This window comes from Gymnogyps californianus, chromosome 11 (genome assembly GCF_018139145.2).
Source record: "Gymnogyps californianus isolate 813 chromosome 11, ASM1813914v2, whole genome shotgun sequence".
NCBI lineage: Eukaryota > Metazoa > Chordata > Aves > Accipitriformes > Cathartidae > Gymnogyps > Gymnogyps californianus.
Window position 1 is genome coordinate 9,795,080 of NC_059481.1, and position 20,351 is coordinate 9,815,430.

At 35.8% G+C, this 20,351-nt stretch overlaps 1 protein-coding gene across 2 annotated transcripts in view; it reads right to left on the reverse strand.

The window, feature by feature from the left end:
* Positions 1-20,351, reverse strand: part of UNC13C (unc-13 homolog C) — a 188,418-nt gene that overhangs the window by 72,639 nt on the left and 95,428 nt on the right. For both annotated transcript variants that reach the window (XM_050903121.1, XM_050903120.1), the window contains 2 exons: positions 19,435-19,563; positions 5,361-5,494 (listed from right to left, as the gene is read on the reverse strand). In XM_050903121.1, the coding sequence (XP_050759078.1) occupies positions 5,361-5,494; positions 19,435-19,563 (263 nt within the window). The remainder of the gene's footprint in view (positions 1-5,360; positions 5,495-19,434; positions 19,564-20,351) is intronic.

The window sequence follows — 20,351 nt, forward strand, 5'->3', positions numbered from 1 at the left end:
TAATTAAGCAAAAATTTAATGAAAACTGTTTACACTGGCTAGTTCTAACAAAGTGCTATATATAAAACCACAGATCAATGAATGAAATTGAACTCAGCTTTAAAGAAAACAAGAAGAATCAATATATGAAGCAAAACATAAATAAACCCCCAAAGCATTTATCCTAGATAGTACTGCATGTCTCTAGTTCAATCCTAAACTAAGAAAATCCTATCATGACAATTAAAAATGCTTTTTCTTAACTTGTGCTGTCAAATCTGCAGTCTGCTACATTTTAAGGATATCCAAGTCCCTGAACCTCAGATGCAAAAACTCAGAATAGCTCATATTCCATACTCGGTGGGTTCAGTCTCATTCAGGTGCTAACAAGAGTCTGGTCCTGGTGCGTGAATACGCTCATTTTTGTGCTGTGCACGCAGCAACAGGTTAGATTGCACTGTCTGTGGAGTGTTGGGCATGGTCACTGCTTCACTAGTTCTTAAGACAAAAGTTCTCTCTGATTTTGGAAAATATGTATTCTATTTAAACTGTGAGCAAAGAGTTCATCTATTCTCACTTTTTGTGCTCTATCCTCCACTTATCCAAAGTTTTTATTTTTAACCAAAGCAATGTTCCCTTTCCTGAAGAAAACAGAATGGACAAGACAGATACCTTATACAGTCTATACAACTAATCTGGTCTTAAAGTGTATGATACATTACTACATGAGAAAATGACAGTGGGTCTTGTGAAAGAGCGGAGTATCGCTTTGTTAAACAGGGTAATGTTCACAAGTTCAATGAAGTAAGTTATATTCATCTGCTTCCAAAGAATGAAGTGTAATTGATAATGGGGCATATCACTGAATTAAGACACAAACCACATCAGATACACTTTCCATTACCAAAGAAACATTCTAGAGTTAGCCTGACATAGTCCAATTCATGATATAGTTTACCTGATTTTTTTCACTTACTTCCATGCTTTTGTTTTTTTTTTTTCCACTGACATATATTTCATACCTCACTGGCTCATACATTACAATTATGTTGTTTCTTCAATATAAGTTACTATCCTTGACTTCACGGATTTATTAAACATCCTAGCTCCTGAAGCATGAGGAAATCTGCTCCTGCAGATTTCACGTGCCAGTTCTTTCCACACTGTGGAATGGGGAGGGAGTGTGTGAAACCTCTCGGAGGCTTGCTTTTACAGCAGCTCTGATCATTTCCAGTTCCAAACACTCAGTATCATTTGACATTCTGTGTTAGCATCAACATTCTTCAGTTAGGTTCCTTGTCCTGTGTTATCCTCCTTTAATTTCTGAATGCCCAGATCATATTTCAACTCAGTACCATGTTCACTGCAAAGAGAACTCAGTCCCACTGTATTCAATTTTTCTTTGCTCTCTTATTTTCTTTTGCAAAGTTTAATCTATCTTGACTTTTTACATTTTAAGCTAATGCTTTCTGAGCTCCAAAATTTAACTTTGCTAATCATATCACTTTTTTTTCCATCTCTTGTAGGCTCTGGTTTTTACCCTGTCCTGGTTTCGGCTGGGATAGAGTTAATTTTCTTCTTATTAGCTGGTACAGTGCTGGGTTTTGGATTTAGTGTGAGAATAATGTTGATAACACTCTGATGTTTTAGTTATTGCTAAGTAGCGCTTATCCTGAGTCAGGGATGTTTCAGTTTCCCATGCTCTGCCAGCAAGCAGGTGTGCAAGAAGCTGGGAGGGAGCACAGCCAGGACAGCTGACCCGAACTAGCCAAAGGGGTATTCCATACCATGGAACGTCATGCCCAGCATATAAACAGGGGCGAGCTGGCTCGGAGGCACGGATCGCTGCTTGGGCATTGGTCAGCGGGCAGCGAGCAATTGCATTGTGCATCACTGGCTGTTTTTTTTTGTTTGGTCCCCCCCCGCCCCCTTCTTTCTTTTTGTTGTATTCTTTTTCATTGCTGTTATTATTATTATTATATTTCATTATTATTATTTTAGTATTATATTTTACTTTAGTTATTAAACTGTTTTTATATCAACCCACGAGTTTTACCTTCTTTCCTGATTCTCCTCCCCATCCCACTGGGAGCGGGGGGGAGTGAGGGAGCGGCTGTGTGGTGCTTAGCTGCTGGCTGGGGTTAAATCACAACATACCCTAACATTCTTTTTGAGTTGGTTATTCCCTATGTCTTCTCCAAGAACATAGTGCTGACACTGCTCCAAGTTTTTGTCTCTAACTGCAAATACAAGTTCCTAACAGATTTTGCAATACTATTTCACATTTGAGTACTTTCTCTAAGTATCTTTGATAAGCTCTTCTGAAACACCATTTATGCTTTCTTTACCCAAATAATAAATGGTATCACTTCTTGGTTCTTCAGGGAATCAGATAATTTTGTGGGTATCCTCTGGTAATCTCAGACAACATTAATAGCATTTGTTCTTGAGTGGTAACTATGATTTTTATTTTCCTTTCAAAATGTGATTTTTAGCTATCAGATAGAGACTAAAAATTTCAAGGGCTGGCTAAGTCAGTATTTCAATATGTTCTGCAGGAGTCACTAAAACACAGTACTAAAAAGTACTAAAGTACTAAATGAGAGTATGAAACACACAGTGTTCACAGAGGAAAGAAAACAGATTCTTACGTTGCAAGGATGTAAGAATCAGTAAATACCAAATTTAAAAGTCCTACCAGAGCTGTCTTGTTTCTTAAATTTGTATTACAACAATACACATGACTATTCTGAGTATATGTGCTATACAATTAAAGGGAAAGCTTTTTACTAAAGATGTGCAGAGGCACAAAGTTTAGATCTTGATTTCCAAATACACAAGCATATTTCAGTTGAAGATTTTGTTCTTGATTTGTTGTTCCTTTTAATTGAACAGATATTTTATTTTGATAGCAATTTCTACTGTCTCGCAGTGTGTACAGTGCATATTCGACAAGTGCTGGGAAGCCCTAGATTTGTTCGTGAATCACGTTCCAATCACATTTTACATTGTCTTAACTAGCAGAATGAGAATTTTACAACTCAAATACGAGACTTCATGTTTTTCCCTCAAACTTGTCAAGCTTCTTATGTAATATAAGATCTGCAGGTTGCCCACAATTCCCACTGAATGGTCTGGTATGGTCTTTCAGTTGCTGCAATGCTTGGTGAGGCAATCATGCCGTGTTTCATCGGGATTCATAATCGGATATAGTTCAAACTGCTCTATCACAGCATCTTTTTTGCCTCCAAGGTAGATAAAACAATAGAGTTTCCAAAACTGGTTAAGGAAAAAAATTCCGAGCAATATTATGCCATTGTGAAAGCGCCTATCAGAATGCTTGGAGCTCTCTTAGGGATCTTCAGTAACCTCATTTCTACAACAGGATTCAAATGGGCGTAGGCCTGAATATTCCACTGAGACTTTGCATGGCCATATATTTCTGATAAGGAGCCATAGTTTTGCAATATTCTTATGCATTCGACTTATATTTTCCTTTCATCCATTTTCTTTTCTGAGGTAAGCAAGGGTGAAGAGGCTGTCATCTTTCTCAACAGTTTTTACTTGCTGCTTTTGTGTTAGGAGAAGCTTTTCTTTTAAAAAAATGTATCCAAAGCAACTCTGAACAGTTTTTCAAGTTTTTCCACCCACAGCCTCTTCATCTCTTGCTCCTGATGTCTCCTATTTCTCAGACACTTTATTCCCTGTGTTCACCCTTCCACTTCCAAAACAACAGTGAAAATGGGAGAGAAGTCACACACACAAAGTCTCTCCCTTAATCTGTCCCAACTCCACCCACTCCTGCTTCTCTTTTCACATCTTACACAATCACTTAGCTGTACTTTAGGGAACCTCCTAATCCCCTCAGAGGAACTCTGTTCTTTATCCCTTTCCTTTCTCCCTCACATTTGCGTAAGAATATAGCTAGAATTATTTTTAGAATAATTAACCTCCAATTACTCTCGTTTGGTTTCCGTGAAGAGGCTGACATAAAACACATGTATGTATTTGTTCCAATTAGATGTTTTGTAATAAGTATATTTGTTATACAGACGGTCAGACAAAAAAATTGAGCTTTTGTTAACAGAGGTACTTCACACTACTTTGTATAAATGGATTAAACAGGAAAAGAGTTTTCTTTCTTCTGTAGGGTAAGAACTTGTTCCTTAATAAGGCAGGAAATGATTGAACAAAGAGATGTTTATTATCCAGGACTGAAACAATCCTTCATTTATTTAAAGGAAAGGAAAGAATCAGAAGGCAATGAAATCTCTTCCAACTTCCAGTTATTACCAGGAGGTTTCTTTGGTAATTATACTGTGGGTCCATAAAAAGTATGGTACCTTTTATCAACAGACAAGCACATCTCCGTGTACAGAGTGCCTTTCACTATCTACCCTATTTTAGCTGAAAGAAACAGATTTGTTCTTGCTCCCCTTCAGACCATTCAATTAAATGCCACTGCAGACACTTCTATTAATTGTTTAGCCATAATACAGATATGTTTCAATTTTAACTTTTGTATAAGTCATCACAGCTAGACTATGCCCAGATTTTCTAGAATCTCTCTGTAAAGTAGCTCCAAAGGGCTAAGAGGTAAAACTTTTCCCTAGGCCCTCATCATGTCACATTTCAATTAGTGCAACATCCGTTTCTCCAGTCTTAATATGTGAAACATGTTCCTTTGCACTCCTTTATATTTCATTTTCAAAACCCAGCACTCTATCTCCTCTTTCCGTGTTTATTGATTGGCGCTCTCTTCTCTCCTAGTGTATCAGCCATAAGTTATTTGACTTGTCTTGGTTATTGATTATACCTCCCTCATCTGTTACATCTTCAATTCTGAGAAATCAACTTCCATCTCTGGTAAGTCCAGGATATTGCTCTCTATTTTATAAATTTTCAAGTCAGCCTGGCTAGGCTTTCTCTCTAGCCAATCATAAATTTGGAGAGTGTCTTTTTGTGAAGTTCATTATTCTTTTACAAATACATCCCTAAAACTCTATTACAATGCCTAAAAAGGTCTCAGCATGATTTGAACACCTTGTGTGCCAAGATACTATCATAACATTAATACCGTCACACTATTTCACTGAACTTTCCCTTCTGTCTGTCCATTTAGTTCTCTTGCACAATATTTTGCAACTTAACTTTTTGGGATGGTTCATATACCATGTGTCTTTAGTGTTCCTAAAACAAAAGGTTCTCTTTTCCATGATCAGAGCACTAATTCTTTATCAAACTGTCAACATTATATTCTGTATTTTTAAAAATCTATAGCTAGATTTTATTTAAAATACAACTACTGATTCACGTGCATTTCCTGTCTTTATTTAATAAATCCATGATTCTTAATTTTTATAGGGAAAGTAATTACTTACTGGTTCAAGACAGGTGTATATAATGTTTTATCTTCATCTATGATGGTGATCATCAGAGTAATAAGCTGTGCCCAGAAATCCAAATTCTTTGTTGTTGGTCCCTGTTCTTCTTTAGGAACTTCTTGTTTCTTACCCTGTTAAAACAAGATTGAATATATTTTATATTAGAGAAATTACAGAAAATATTATGGGATTTTCACCTACAGATTATTACTTGGTTGGAAAGAGTGACGTATTAAGAATCTTCAGAAATTTTGGACAAAGACTGTTTATCAAACTTAGAGTAGATTGTATGACAGACTGCGCTTGGCTGCGGACATATATCAAAAAGCATACACAATGCAAAGACAGCCAGATCAGCAAAGAAGATCAATAGAGACTTGATTTTTAGTGCATGTCCACAGTTTAATTAAATATATTCTTGAATTCTTTGTTGTGCTGAAACTGAGTGCAGGTGAAATTGCCTGCTGAGGCAGAACCTTTATACCCCACACAATAAATACTGAACAGATCAACGATAAGGAACATTTCTTGTTTTGTTTTGGATTATATGCTGAAGTTATTGGGCCTAACAGCTGCTATGCTGTTCACTCTAAATGAAGAAGCGGTTAAATTTCCCTTTATTTTTTGATAGCCCAAATAACAAAGGCTATTGCCCAAAGTATTCTGCACAGAGATTTTCCAGGGACTCATAGATTGACTGGCAGAGCCACAAACTGTGCATTTATGAAAGGCAGAGGAAAACACCACAAAGTAGGAGGGGGGGAAAAAAAAAAATCCCTGGGCACATAAAAATACTAGGAAAAGGTACACAGGAATATCCAAGAGAGAGGCTTGTGAAGGTATTGCCTTGCCAAGGATTTTAAAGCTGTGAGCAAAACCAATCTGTTATTTGATTCCTTTTTTATCCAGGGAAATGGGATTCTTGTATACTCCTTGTAAATGAAGAGGACTGCAACCAGCTTCACATCCAAAGCAGAGAACCTGAGGTGCCCCATTACATTTTTGTAATAATCATGAGGAAGGACATGACATACTGATATATCAGATGGATTACCAACATGACTCTCCAGTCATTAATTAAAAGTTGGTAAGTAAAGCAGTGTTTTTTATGCCTCTTGACCAGAAGCCTGCTTTTTGCACCTTTTTATATAGTTATAAGTATGTATTAATATTCACCACTTACAAAACTTTATTGAGAATTTTGTAATTTTTAATCTCACTAAAATGCACATTTACAGCTAGATTTTGTCTCTACAGTTTTGATTTATGAATTCTTAGTCTACAGTTTCCTAGACAAAAGTATTTTTCAGTTCTCCACTTGACAGAAGGATCAGATTCCTTATCAACGTCCAATAAATAACTTCATTGCAGAGAACCAAATATGAAAAAAAATATTTTTATCTCTGTATGGACACACACATAATTTCTGCCACACAGAGGTATGTCTGCACATGCTAGGTCTAGCCATGCTCTTCTACACAGCTGTTGGAGATAGAAAGGGGTCTTTTCACTCAACCAGTAAGTCGGAAAATAAACATGCCTATTATCCTGCAAGTTTAAACATATATTCCCTGTACTTCTCATTTGTCGTCCAAATATGATCACTTCAGTGGACCCCGTATCTCTTTGAATAGATATGACACTATATTAATATCATAGTGAATTAATTAAATGTTATCTTAACCTCAATCAATTTTTATCTATTAACAGCATTTAGAATGGCAGAAAGGGAATTTCAACAACAATTAATTGAAATTGTTTTTGTGGTCACTGTGGAATATTTTAGAAAAGTATCATTAATCACACTGCTACATACTCAGCTGATCTACAAATGCTACAGCTTCGTGTCTAAAGCAACTGAAATAAAGATGAGGCTCAGAAGCAGTTACAATGGATGGTGTGGGTGGTATCACCAGCAATTAACAACCACACATGCAAACAAGAGTGCTTTTCAAAACAGAAACGAATATTGGAACACTGATGTCACTCACAAGGGCTTTCCCTGATGTACATTATACTTTTATTAAAAGATCTTGTTTCTATATCAAAGATTTATTTCTAATATATCATTTTTTTCTCAGAAGCTAGTGCATATTTAAGCCAAACCAACTGAAAGGCAGTTGTAGAAGACAAAGCCAGTTCACTTTTAGTCCAGCATCTTATCCAAGAACTATATTTCACAGACAAATCCTGCAATGGCATGTAGCTGAGACAGCTTTTCATGATTGTGAATGTGAATCACAGGGTGTGAAATTCTGTTCTTTAATATAGATAGCAAAAAGTAATTAATTTATAAAGTAATAGTTGCACAAGAAGGTGCTCTCTACAAAAATTTTCTGGCAGAGAAATCTTTTCAAAATCAAGATGATCTTTCCAAAATCCCCAGAGAAGGTATTTTTTTAAATAGTCTCATATTAACAGATGTAGTTTTATGCTCTGAAATGAAGGTGCATATTCTGCCCATGCCCAGTTGTAATTTCCATTCTTTATCCTAAAATGGGTTCTAACTAATGGGTTAGAAATACTCAGAATCATTCAAGTTGTTTTTACATTACTTGTTATTACTGCTGGCATTATTATTTGTTTTATGTGGTTTTGGGCAACAGATGCCTTCACAGAAGCATTGTAATGAGGTAAAACAATGTTGGAATATTGATTAGTTGCAAACTTGCAAAACTGACAGAAGAAAGTTCCATCTTGGAACAAAAATTAACTTGAAACAGAGCTACTTTCATATCCAAAAAATTTCAGTGATATAATTTGTTTGGCTTGAAAATGTTTCTATTAACATAACTGAGAGGCATAGTAAACTGCATAACAGTGTAGAAAAAGTGAGTGGGAGGACAGCATCATACAATTAAACTTATATTTTAACATTTTCTTAATGAAATGAAACACCTTTTTAGAGGCACGCAAGTTTAATTTCTATACTGCTTTGCTGAAGTCTGCTTTGGTGACATGGGTTCACCATCAGTCTGTTGTGAACAGTCAGTAAGAATGCCTCTTATTAAGTGAAAAAACAAGTTAAGTTTTTCCTTCTCTGTGGTCTCAAAAAAATTTTATCTGCTCTAATTTTGTAACTGTGATGATAATAGCTCACGTCTGTCTTGTGATTTGGTCCCGCATCTAACCAGTTCTCAATTTTATGCACCCTTTCACTTTAGGAAATAATACCCTATGCACTTACATGGTACAGTGTATTTTCAGTCTATGCAGAAGTTGTGGAAAGGCCTTTTAAAATGCCAAGATTAGATCAGTTTGTACATAAGCAAAGAATATGCTTACAAAAATTTACACACACAAAATTTCTGGAGTATAAACATCGTTAACTATATGGTCTAGTAAGTGGAAAAAGCTTATCTTGATAATAGTAACTTTCTTTTTTTCACTCAAGTTATACCCATTAGAAAAAACCTGCCAGTATAAAACCACGAACTAAATACCCGATATACTCAATTAGTTGCTGCATAGGCACAAATACAGTGACAAGATATATGAGCCACTGAATACTGCTTATCATTATAGAGGATAATACCAATACTGAGATTTAAAAAAAAATACATCTGAACAGGTCAAGAGGAACATAAATTCCCAATACATCAAGATGACAAATTCACTAGTTAACAGGTACTGTTCATGATTCATGACTTTTAAAAAGAATGATTTTCTGAAGTTGCCTGTGTTTCATTTTTGGTTGATACATAATTCACTGAACAAGCTAAAATCACAGATTGCTCTTATAGTAACCAAGAGAGCTTTCAGGAAGTATTGATACGAATGAAAACTTTCCAATTAGCAGAATCACTTTCTTTTTCACTAGCTTTTTCACTTAGGAAACACTGCTTAAAATATCTTGACCCCCTGTAACATCACTTAGGATGGTAATGCTGTCCACATGCACAGAACCGTGAAATGCCATAAGATACTGTAGAAGATCCTATACTTCAAAGCTCAATAACTAACTGGCCAAAGGCAGAATAGTGATATTCCTAAAAGGCATCTGATGGCAGATCAAACAAACAATAATACCAGATGATGTCTTACCATCAATACAGGTTTTTATATGCTCATGTTAATTGACTTGGCTAGTTCTTGTCTTTAGAATGACTAAAGTTGTAGCATACCTTACATCCTTTACCATACAAAAATGTCAAGCAACAACATGGAAGTGGCAAACTTAAATAATTAAATATTTTAGAAGAATGGACTACATGAAAGAGGCATGAGGAGTAAATGTGATTGGCTTGGGTACTAATGAATATAGCTGTTTGCCCGATTCTGCTTTTAAAAATGATACATTCTTATCATGTTTCTCCCAGATGACACGGCTCAGGACTGCCAGCATGGGAATTTTTTGATCATTATACTGAAGTTCACAGTTACTCATTTCCTATCACTTAGAAAAGTTTACAAAGCAATCTATTGCAATTATAGACATGTAATTAGATTTAGATTAGGAATGTATTGCTAAGGATCCTAGATTCCAAATGTTCCTTTAATTAAAATCTCTTTGGTTTTGATCTCAGCCAACACCCCTGGCTTATACAGAAGCTATGTCCGGTGAATTTACTCAGTGGATCATAAATCTGATCATCAGGCATTAGATTTTGTGATCCATTCTTAAATTGTGTGTCTTTTTATTAATTCTTTGTCACAGTAAATGCTGTCCTTACTGCTAATAGACAGTTCTAAGTAAATTCCTACAACAGTATATTAACACCAGTTAAAGACATGTGAAAACTTATTTGGAACACATGAAATAGGGTAAAATCCAAACAGCAGCCAATGCCAAGAATGACACTGGCTTCAGCAGTGATCCCACATCTGTTGGAAAAGAAAATCCCAAAGAGCATCATAGGACTAATGTAAAATACAACTAGTTCCTTACTTTGTATCAAGTGTACGAAGCTGTTTTGGATAAAATTTCAGTCAGTTTCAGAGAAAAGAAGTTCCAATTATTTTGTAGAGCTATAGTAAGTCAGATGTCCTTTCCTGGGCAAAGCTGTCTTAATTCAGATTTGGTCATTTTAGGAATCCAACTGAGAGATAACCTAATGGATGTTTCTTCATGTATTTTGTAATACATTTTGTTACAGGATATTTAATTTTATTGAGGGCATTGTAATTCATTTGGAAAACTAGATCATTGCAAACACCTTATAAGTAAACTATCTTTAAAGAGAAGTCATATTATTCACTTAAGATTTACAAACACAGGAAATACTGCAGATTCTATGGCTTTTTTTTAATGCAAGATCCAAACTAGGTGATTTATAACTGTTTGTCTTTTGCCACAGAATACATCAAAATCAGAAAGAGGAAGTGAGTAAGAGCAATTTTTCATATGATATTATCAAAATAAATTCTTTACTTCCACTGAATCATGTTTTTCTCAATTTCTTTTTACTATCAATTTCCTAGTCACCTGAGTTCATATGCAAACAATGGATCATGTGGCACAGAGACACCAAAACCCGTTACTGGAATTTTGATATTCTCTTAAAGAAAAAGATAAAATGCAGAGGGATTTTTCTGAGTTTAAGGAAAAAAAAGGCTAAACTGTTGACAAGCCGTCCTGCTTTCGGCTGGGATAGAGTTAATTTTCTTATTAGCTGGTACAGTGTGAGAATAATGTTGATTACACACTGATGTTTTAGTTGTTGCTAAGTAGCACTTATCCTAAGTTAAGGACTTTTCAGTTTCCCATGCTCTGCCAGCAAGCAGGTGTGCAAGAAGCTGGGAGGGAGCACAGCCGGGCAGCTGACCCGAACTAGCCAAAGGGGTATTCCATACCATGGAATGTCATGCCCAGTATATAAACTGGGGGGAGTTGGCCAGGAGGTGCGGATCGCTGCTCGGGCATTGGTCAGCGGGTGGTGAGCAATTGCATTGTGCATCATTTGTCTTTTCTTGGGTTTTATTTCTCTCTTTTTTTTTTTTATATTCCTTTTCATTACTATTATTATTATATTATTATTGTTATTGTTAGTATTATATTTTATTTTACTTTAGTTATTAAACTGCTCTTATCTCAACCCACGAATTTTACTTCTTTTTTTCCGATCCTCCTCCCCACCCCACTGGGAGAGGGGAGGGGCGAGCGGCTGCGTGGTGCTGAGTTGCTGGCTGGGGTTAAACCATGACACAAGCAAACATTTTGCACTCTGGAAAGCTGGCTGAGGGTGGAGAAAGCAATCTCAGGCACAGTGTGAAGCAGGATTAAAATCTACATCTGTATTATCCTGAGACAAATCTGTAAAGGCTGGTCCTGAGGAACACAGGGCTTTCAACTTCTTTCATCATTGATTTTACCAGTTTGTAGGACAAATGTCTGGTTTTATTTTGCTTTGTTTTTATTTTTTTATGTCTGTGCAATGAATACACAATATCTGTATGGGTGCGACTTTGACAAATCCAGCCCTATGATTTCAGAAACTAATCTGCATGAAGACTAATGCAAGCCCCAAGCTAAGTTTCAGAATATCATATTTTCTATGTAAATAATGACAGAATGGAAGCTGAATGGAAACCAAGGCAGTAGCCCTGATAAGTGTGCGGCTACAGTGCAATTTTATAGACCAGTCTTAGATGATGAAATACTACTTTTAACGGTACTTCTGTATTTTTTAAACTGCTCAGTTAATATTATTTAATTTGGAAGCGGTTAAGAATCATCAGGGAATACACAATATGCACTATATATATAAAAAATACACACATATAGACATTCATATGTATTACACTTATTTTTATAATTTTATATAATTTTTTATACTTTTAAATATTTTTATGTATGTAAAGAATGAAAATTTGGCTTTACAGCATTTACTTACGGAGGCTAAAACCATTTGCAGACACTCAAAATGCATTCAAAACATGTGAGGGATTTCACTGAACCAGTATCCCCTGAGCACTGCTATTGCATAGTAACTCCTAAACTGTTTTCATATTTGAAACAGAAACCATATTCCATGTATCCTTCTCCAGTACCAACTGAAATGGAATGGAATCCTTTTTGATAAACTCTAATTAAGATTCTTCACTCTATTTCTTTGAGGACTGGTGCATGAAAGGAGCTGATCTAATTGTTCTACCCATTCAGGGCAGTGTAATATGCAGAGCTCCTCTGGAGCGGCAAGCCAAGTGCTACTGTGGTTTGATTTACCCCACCTACCCAAGTGCACTATGCTTATGCAGGGAGTAGGTGGAGAAAGATCCAGGTGAGCCCCTCACTTATTGAAAGCTCTTTGCAGCAATCAGCATAACCTTCATACTGCCGTGAAATATCTACACTGCAATATTTTTAAGAATGTGGAAGTCTAACTGTAATAATACCCTGCTCTCTGCAACATATCTACGTTAAAGGACAACTGTGGTAAAGAAAGAATGATTTGCAATAATATAATATTTTAAAATGTATTTATTATATAATATATACTATATATCATATATTTTATATATGTTATGTTATATAATATATATTACAAATTGAAAGGATAGAAATGTTGCTCTTACTTTGGAAAACTGTAAAACACAGCATTTCAAGTTTTAAGAAAAGCTATCAACCACTGTAGACCCCTTGCTTTTTAACTGTGTAACGTGCCTACTTAACACTCTGAAGGTTGTAACACACAGAACAGTCTACAACGGACCACAGCTCGAATGCTATTGCTTACAAGGTTTTCAATTCAAATCTACTTGCTAAAGAAAGAAGAAACAATGATGTTTTAGACCAGTCATGTACAGCTCCAGCAAGGTCAATCAGAAGTTTTCTGACCCAATGGGCAGAAGGGTAGTTCTCCCTAACACTGTCTCACAAGCTGTTTTCTAATCTAAGGACACAGCAGTCAAGACCACTGTGTGTCCCACACACTTTGTCTCCTGCATATTACACTGGGACTCTGAGCTCACCCTTGCCACAGGAGAGACATCTTAAGGTTATGCTAGATATTTCCATGAAAACATCAGTGCAGTGATAAAGCAGCAAAGAGAGCAAATCAGTCGTGAAGAATTATCAGAGCACACAACAAAGAACATCCTTATTCTACTTCCTCTTTCCATGGGGTGATCTTATTTTGAATGTTGTGTACAAATCTGGCCTCTTTCCCCTTCTCCTCATCTTGAAAATAATATAGCAGAACTGGAAAATGCTCAGAAAAGGACAGCAAGGTTTATGAAAGATACAGAATGAGTTCCATTAAAGGAATGAATATATGAGCTAAAGTTTATATAGTTTATAAAGCTTTTCCTTAGCTGGAAGTTTCTCAAGATGTCTGCTTTGCTCACAGAGACAGGATGTTGAGCCAGATGAATCTTATGTTTGATGTGGCATGGCCAGTCTCACGCTCTTAATCTTTTGGCCACAATGTGATCAGAAACATGAGGTGAAACGGGGAGGACAGAACTGAAATGCAGTAGTGAGGACATTCACTATTAGCATATTTTATTTGGAAATAGAAGTCTGTTTACAGCATGGATAAATACATGCACGGTCACGTTAATCTAGATAGAAAGGAGGCTGAAGTACTTTGGCCTCAGCTCAAGTATGAATCAGGACACCAGATGGTTTTGCATACCCGAATTGATGCCTGTCCTGTGATTGCTGTACTACTTATTACACCATAATCATCAACCTACAGGAAGTATGTCACAAATTTAGATGCAGAACTCTGTGTGTGCACATTCCTCAGAATTGTCAGTGTTTCACTCAATTCCAAGTCAACATTTACTGATAATCAGTTTGGAACTGTATTAGGGAAGGTCAGATTTCAACGTGCAATTGCTTTTGCCAGTATTCAGACACAAACTGGACTTGAAGCAACTGCATACAAATGTTCAAGTTTTCATACCCTCATACCTACAGGACTCAATAACACAGGAATCTGAATACTGGGCATTCCACTCAAGTGTATATTGTTCTCTGGGAATATTAGGGTAGCCCAGTCACATAGCATAAATAATTAAATAATAATGATCAATAAATAATCAAAGCAAACTGTTTGCAAAGACCTATCATCTGAACTACTTTTAAAAATACTGAGTATGTTCACAACTAAAGAGGCTGGATTGTGAATTAACAGCAATCTCACAAAAATAAATATTGATTAGACTTTTGCTGCTTATGAGATAATCTGTATTTAAGGCCTAGGTAAAGTTCAGGTTTATTTTGCTCATTGTTCTTAATTAATAACCAACCTTTACCAGCATTCAGATTTCAGCACTGAAAAATATTTGGATTTTTGGAGATCTAACATTAACTGACAACAGTTCACTGCTATGCACCTAGAGTTAGCATAAACAGTTGGAGAGTATAAGGCTTTGGATAACAAACCAGTTTGTTTGTTCATCTCTTCTGATGACAATACTACTACCCTTCCTTACTTCAAGGTTGAAGGTCTATGACTTTTCCTACTTTCTCTTTTACCAGATCTCTGTTGCCACTGGATGATGAGCTGTTCTCTTGACTTTCTAACCAGTGTTCTCAGACAAGCTTATAACAAGCAATTTTATCTGTAAGAATTGGTCTTTCTCTGATAGAGAAGTCTCAGAATGGGGTTTGAAATATTACAGTAAAAATGCATCCTTCTGCTGTTCTAAAGTACTTTACCAAAGGTTTTTCTATTACTGTGGCTAACATGCTGCCCATCAAACACAATGCCACAACATAAGGAGAGGTCTAAGTACCCTGTGCATGCCAGATTCGAAGTTAGAACCTTTTCAGTGCATCTAAAGCAGTATGTAAATATAACAAAGTGCCTTACAACAAGTATTAGTTGGCACTGAAATTTGCATGCCTGAAAAATAGGACTCCCTGGGGTAAACAGCTTTCGCTACTGCACAACTTTATTGCCTGCTTCATGCTTTTGAATGTGTTTGGAGATCACAGATCACATGCTTCATGATTCAGTTCTTATAGTATTTCTATAAGAAATTAATAACCTACCAATTTTTTTGTAATTTCTACTGAAGAAAAAGAGGTACACCTTCAAAAGCAACTAAGTGTCTTGGGTTCCCAAATCCCAAATGGAAAAGTGACCAGGGACTCACAGATGAGTACAGCAAAACTGAGCCAGCTCTCAAGCATGGGTCCATCCACGTGCTAGTCTACAGCATCTTGTTAATACAGAAACTCTGATTCCCAAAAGCTAGGATATTATTAGTACATTATCGACCTGACCTGAGGTGCTATACCTCTAAGCAGAGATAAATCGCAATGGAAGAGCACTCTGCTGCTACAGCTGTGTAACACCTGGCTCCAGAACTAGTTAATTTGTTGCTAGCTCCTGGTCTTCTGCACTGTGACAAGTTTCACTGTGACAACACACAGAGCTGAGTAACACACAAAAGGTCTCCAAAATCAGGCAGAATTTCAATACTGTTCTGCTGAGCAGATGTCAAATATAGAGTATCCCAGTGTTTTTTTCCAGTATACTGGTCCTATCAGTCATGAAATGATTTGTACTGATCAGGAGCTCTTCAGAGAACAGGAAGAGTTTGATTTGCATTTTATTGGTTTCAGTCAGTGGCAGAGACTGCAAAAACAATTACTGAAGGGACTTCAGTCATTGTGAGCATCAGCCAGGATTTCAAAATTTTGTTTTCTTAAGAAAACAGAGTGTGACATATTTGTAAATTGAGTCAGAAAGTTATCAAAGTGCTTCCTAAACTACTTTTTCAAGGCATTCTTTTTTTCAACATAAGGCAGCTAGCTCTTCACGAAGATCAGTGTTAATGAAAAAGAGAAAATACTACATCTGCTGCATAAGGAATTAGGTAGTTCCTCAGAGTGCTTTGTCGCAAATAATGAGGACAGTAATATATGTGTCAGTAAGACTGGCAAGATGTCATGTTTGACTATCTGTAGTACTCATTTTTTTTTTTTTTTCATCAGCTGCTCTTTGTATTCTGGTATGAAACTATAGTATGACATTTTTGCATATGGTTAGCATTTACCATGCTTCACCCCAGGAAATATTGCTGTTCCCCAGGGCTGATATTTTGCTGCAAGGTATTTGCTTTATAACAGTGATTGTCTCTCTGACACGAAGGTAGAGAGTAATAAAAAGAGGAAGCAGGGATTGCTGAGCATATTTTGTGATTTACTTGTTACTCTTCTTGTAGTGATAAATTTCCCCAAACTCCAGCTTGGATACCCTCAATTTCATCATTCGTTGCTCTATTTTCACCCCAAAATCAGACAGTTGCACACAGTCAGACATAAAACATATTTTCTAGAAATACTGTGGCAGGCATCTTTGAGAATTTCAGGTTGAAGACAAAAGCAAATGCAGAAGGTGGTTAACATGAGTTACACACAGAGATAGTACATATAACATGCAGGAACCTACCACTTCTGGCCAGATGGAAATACTACTGTTTAAGTAGACTGTCTAGGTTCCACTTTTTCATAACATCATCCACAATATGATTCAGGCAAGAAATGAACCATGGTAAAACCCTGAGCCTGCAGTGGGTCTCAGCAGGACAACAGCTGCCAATCTTTCCCCTGAGTGAGAGCAGGTGGTGACCTACATATGAACCATTTCATGTTGCTTTGGGGTTCATTGATTTCAGTTCTCGCTACTCACAGCTCAAATCTCAGCTGTGCAGCTAAAACATGAACCTCCTGTGCTGCACCACCATGCTAGGATGAACTCCTTTCCTCCCTCTGAGAGGAGGAGGGCTCATCTGATGGGGATTGTAAGCAGAGATAAGAGAATGGTTAATGAAGAAGGCTTAAGAGTGGAATCTGGTCTAATTGGACTAAGAGGTTTGGACACAAAGCTAATGAAATGTTAATTACAATATTGGTTACTGCTTCATTATTATAACAGTGATACCACAAGCCAGTCTGCAGTGCGCCTGGATTCACTGGAAAACCTCCAGAGCTATAGGTTCCAACAAGCTGTATGCTTAGCTGTTCCTAACATTAAATGTACATGCAGATATATTGGTAGCAAACTATAAGAGGATAATGCAGAAGGCAGTTTCTTTGTACCACTCTAGAATTGATGCAAAATTTAGGTAGTAATTTGAATTATTTTACTCATCTCTATTAAACCTAGATTAGTTATATTATATTTCTCAGAATTGCCTCCCACCTGTTGTGAAACAGAAAATTTTACTATCTGTTATTAAGATTATATGTGATTGTTGTTTGATTACTGTTAGCAATGAGTTATTTTGAATGTGGTCTATTTATCTTAATTTTAAATTTTGCTTTTTGCACATTTTCACTGAAATTTATTGTACTTGCTAGTGATCGTAACTCTACAGACACTTGTTTGCTTAAAGTTTCTACATACAACCTCACCTGCTGGAAATCTTGCTGAAAGAGAATAGAAGAGGCATATAAATACAGTGAAATGCAGTTAATTCAGTGTTCCAGCTGAGTGAATATTTGTGGATTTTTTTTTTTTTTTTAAATTTATTTCGGGACTTCATATTGCTCTATCGTTAAGTAGAGTTGTGTAAGACTCTACATGTAGATCGCATGTGTAACATTGCCCATCCTGCTCAAAAAAAAAAAAATATTTGGAGAGGCATCACTTTAAACTTGTTTTACATTCTCTACCAAACAGAAAGGCTATAATATCCCTGCATTTTTAAACCATCTACTAAAACAGACAGGCTAAATTATTTTATGAATTCACAGAAAAAAAAGTAATGAAAATTTTTAAACACTGATAAACTTTTGCAGGTATCACAATGCTTTGCAGAAGTAAGGTTACTTCACTTTTAATTGTTTACTAAAATGGCTAGCATCTGCTGATAAACTCTGCAGACTTATGCGATACCCAGTCTAGCAACAGCTCATATTATATTTAAAAGACAAGATCGAATTGCTGCAGAGTAAATGTCAGCAAGAAAACAGAACAGTTTATGAGGCAAATAGATGTGATGTCTAAAGCTGCTCTTTCTACTAATTTATACTGCTACTCAGTTTACAATATAATCTGTTGGAGAATAAACACATACACGAGCACTCAGAGTGTGGAGTGCATATGGGTGCTGGTGAGAAGTTCTGATGTTCAAAGCTTAGGAGTTAGAGATAAGTTTTCTCACATAACAGGAATCCAGCATTAGAAAATAAATTCTCATTTCAGAAAAATTGAATATATAGCACGTACTGCCTCTCCTGAAATACAGGAATTCATATTTTGGATTCAAGTGAAATGTGTTTTCAGATAAAATTTGATGTCTTATATCATGTAGTAAGACTGTTCTTACCTATTATATACTACACAGCAAATGTACATTTGCCAAAAAACTTAATTCATCCTTTTCAAGGCAGGAACAGTCACTGAAATACCGTTTTTCCAGTGTACCACCCAGAAGGCGAAAGTAAGGAACAAGAGGTAATATGATAAAGCAGTGATGCTCCTTTTAGACAGTTGTATAAATTTACAAATACAAATTTCTTATTTTTAACATTACTTATAGAATAAACTCTGGCCATATTGTGGAAAATAAAAGCATTCTCAAGGCTTTTGCTTGGCATTTGGAATATGACAAATGCTATAATTATTTTGCATTGACAGTTTGGCCTGATGGACTAATATTAAGAAACGTTATAGAATTATCCTCTGCTTTCTTGAAGCAGTTACTAAAGCTTGGATCCAAGTATGCATCATAGGTGTTAAAATATAAGGCTGGAAAGACAGTGTATAATTTTCCACAAATTATAATGCTTCTTTTCTAAAGCTACTGAAGTGAAATATTAGATTTTTAATTTTTTTTTTTTAAATTTTCCAATTATAGATCTTAAACGAACAGTAATCAATCTAATGTCATCTTCCCTAAAGCTACTGGACAATTTTACAGTCATGTCCAATGTGATGACTAAGTTATGAGTTAACATGTTCATTTTGAAACTCATCTTGTTAAACATTTTAGAGTTCATAGCCATCTGTGGGTTTATTTATGATATATTGCTTCTTCTCAAATAAATAAAATGAAAATAACCTGAGTGCTTTGATATGAAGGAACACTGGAATACTTTGTATTTACTTATGGTAAACTAACAATAATGAATGAGCAACAGCATGAAACAAGTTCACATTGGCCTTACCTGATCCACTAACTGGGAGTAGAGATCATAGCAATTGTCAAAAATGTATTTATAAGTTGAGTCCAGGCAGGCTCTTACACAGTCTTTCACCGCAGTACTGGCTCGAGGTGGGCTCTGCAATTCAAGGACCTAATAAAATATTTCATAATTGGTAGAATGTCAGAATTAGAATGAACACAAAATATCCAAGTGTTGCAATGAATGTAGTTCTTCAATACAGGATGAAAAGTGTTGAAACAGAATAATGATAAAAATATTTTAAATTGTGTTGACTTAAGGTGATCTTAGTTTAAAGATGCATTAAAACACATACTTAAGTTAAGCAAGTAGATTGTATCACTAAGTTTTATTTGAATGAAATTATTCATATGATGAAAGAGGCATATGTGCCCAAGGGTTTACATCTTTAGGTTTTCCACTAGAGGTGGAAAACCTAAAGGTTTTTCCATTATTTAGGAAATAATTAAACCATATAATTACGTACTTTCCTCTGAATAAGAATATCAGCCAAACAGCTCTTCATTTTTTAAAGCAAAGGGTTCAGCTTTTTACTCCACTTTAGGATACATTAATTTGAACTTCAACTTAATGGATTATTTTAATTCTCTTTATGTAGTACCTAACGCAGTGAAATCACATGCTATTGCAACAAATGCTGCTTTGTGTTCCTGTATTTTCATCCAGTAATATTAATGTGTACCATTCCATTCTAAAAATATTTCAGAACTTGACCACCTAGATATCAACAACTGGAGTGACTAAGGCAAGTAGAGTTATCAGACCTATTTTGCTGTTTGACATGTGATACTATGATACTACTAGGAAAACATTATTCTATATGACACATGTTCCTAAGTTCAACTGAGTTTGCTTTATGTGACTTGACTTTAATTAAAAAGGTAAATTTTTTGTTTCCT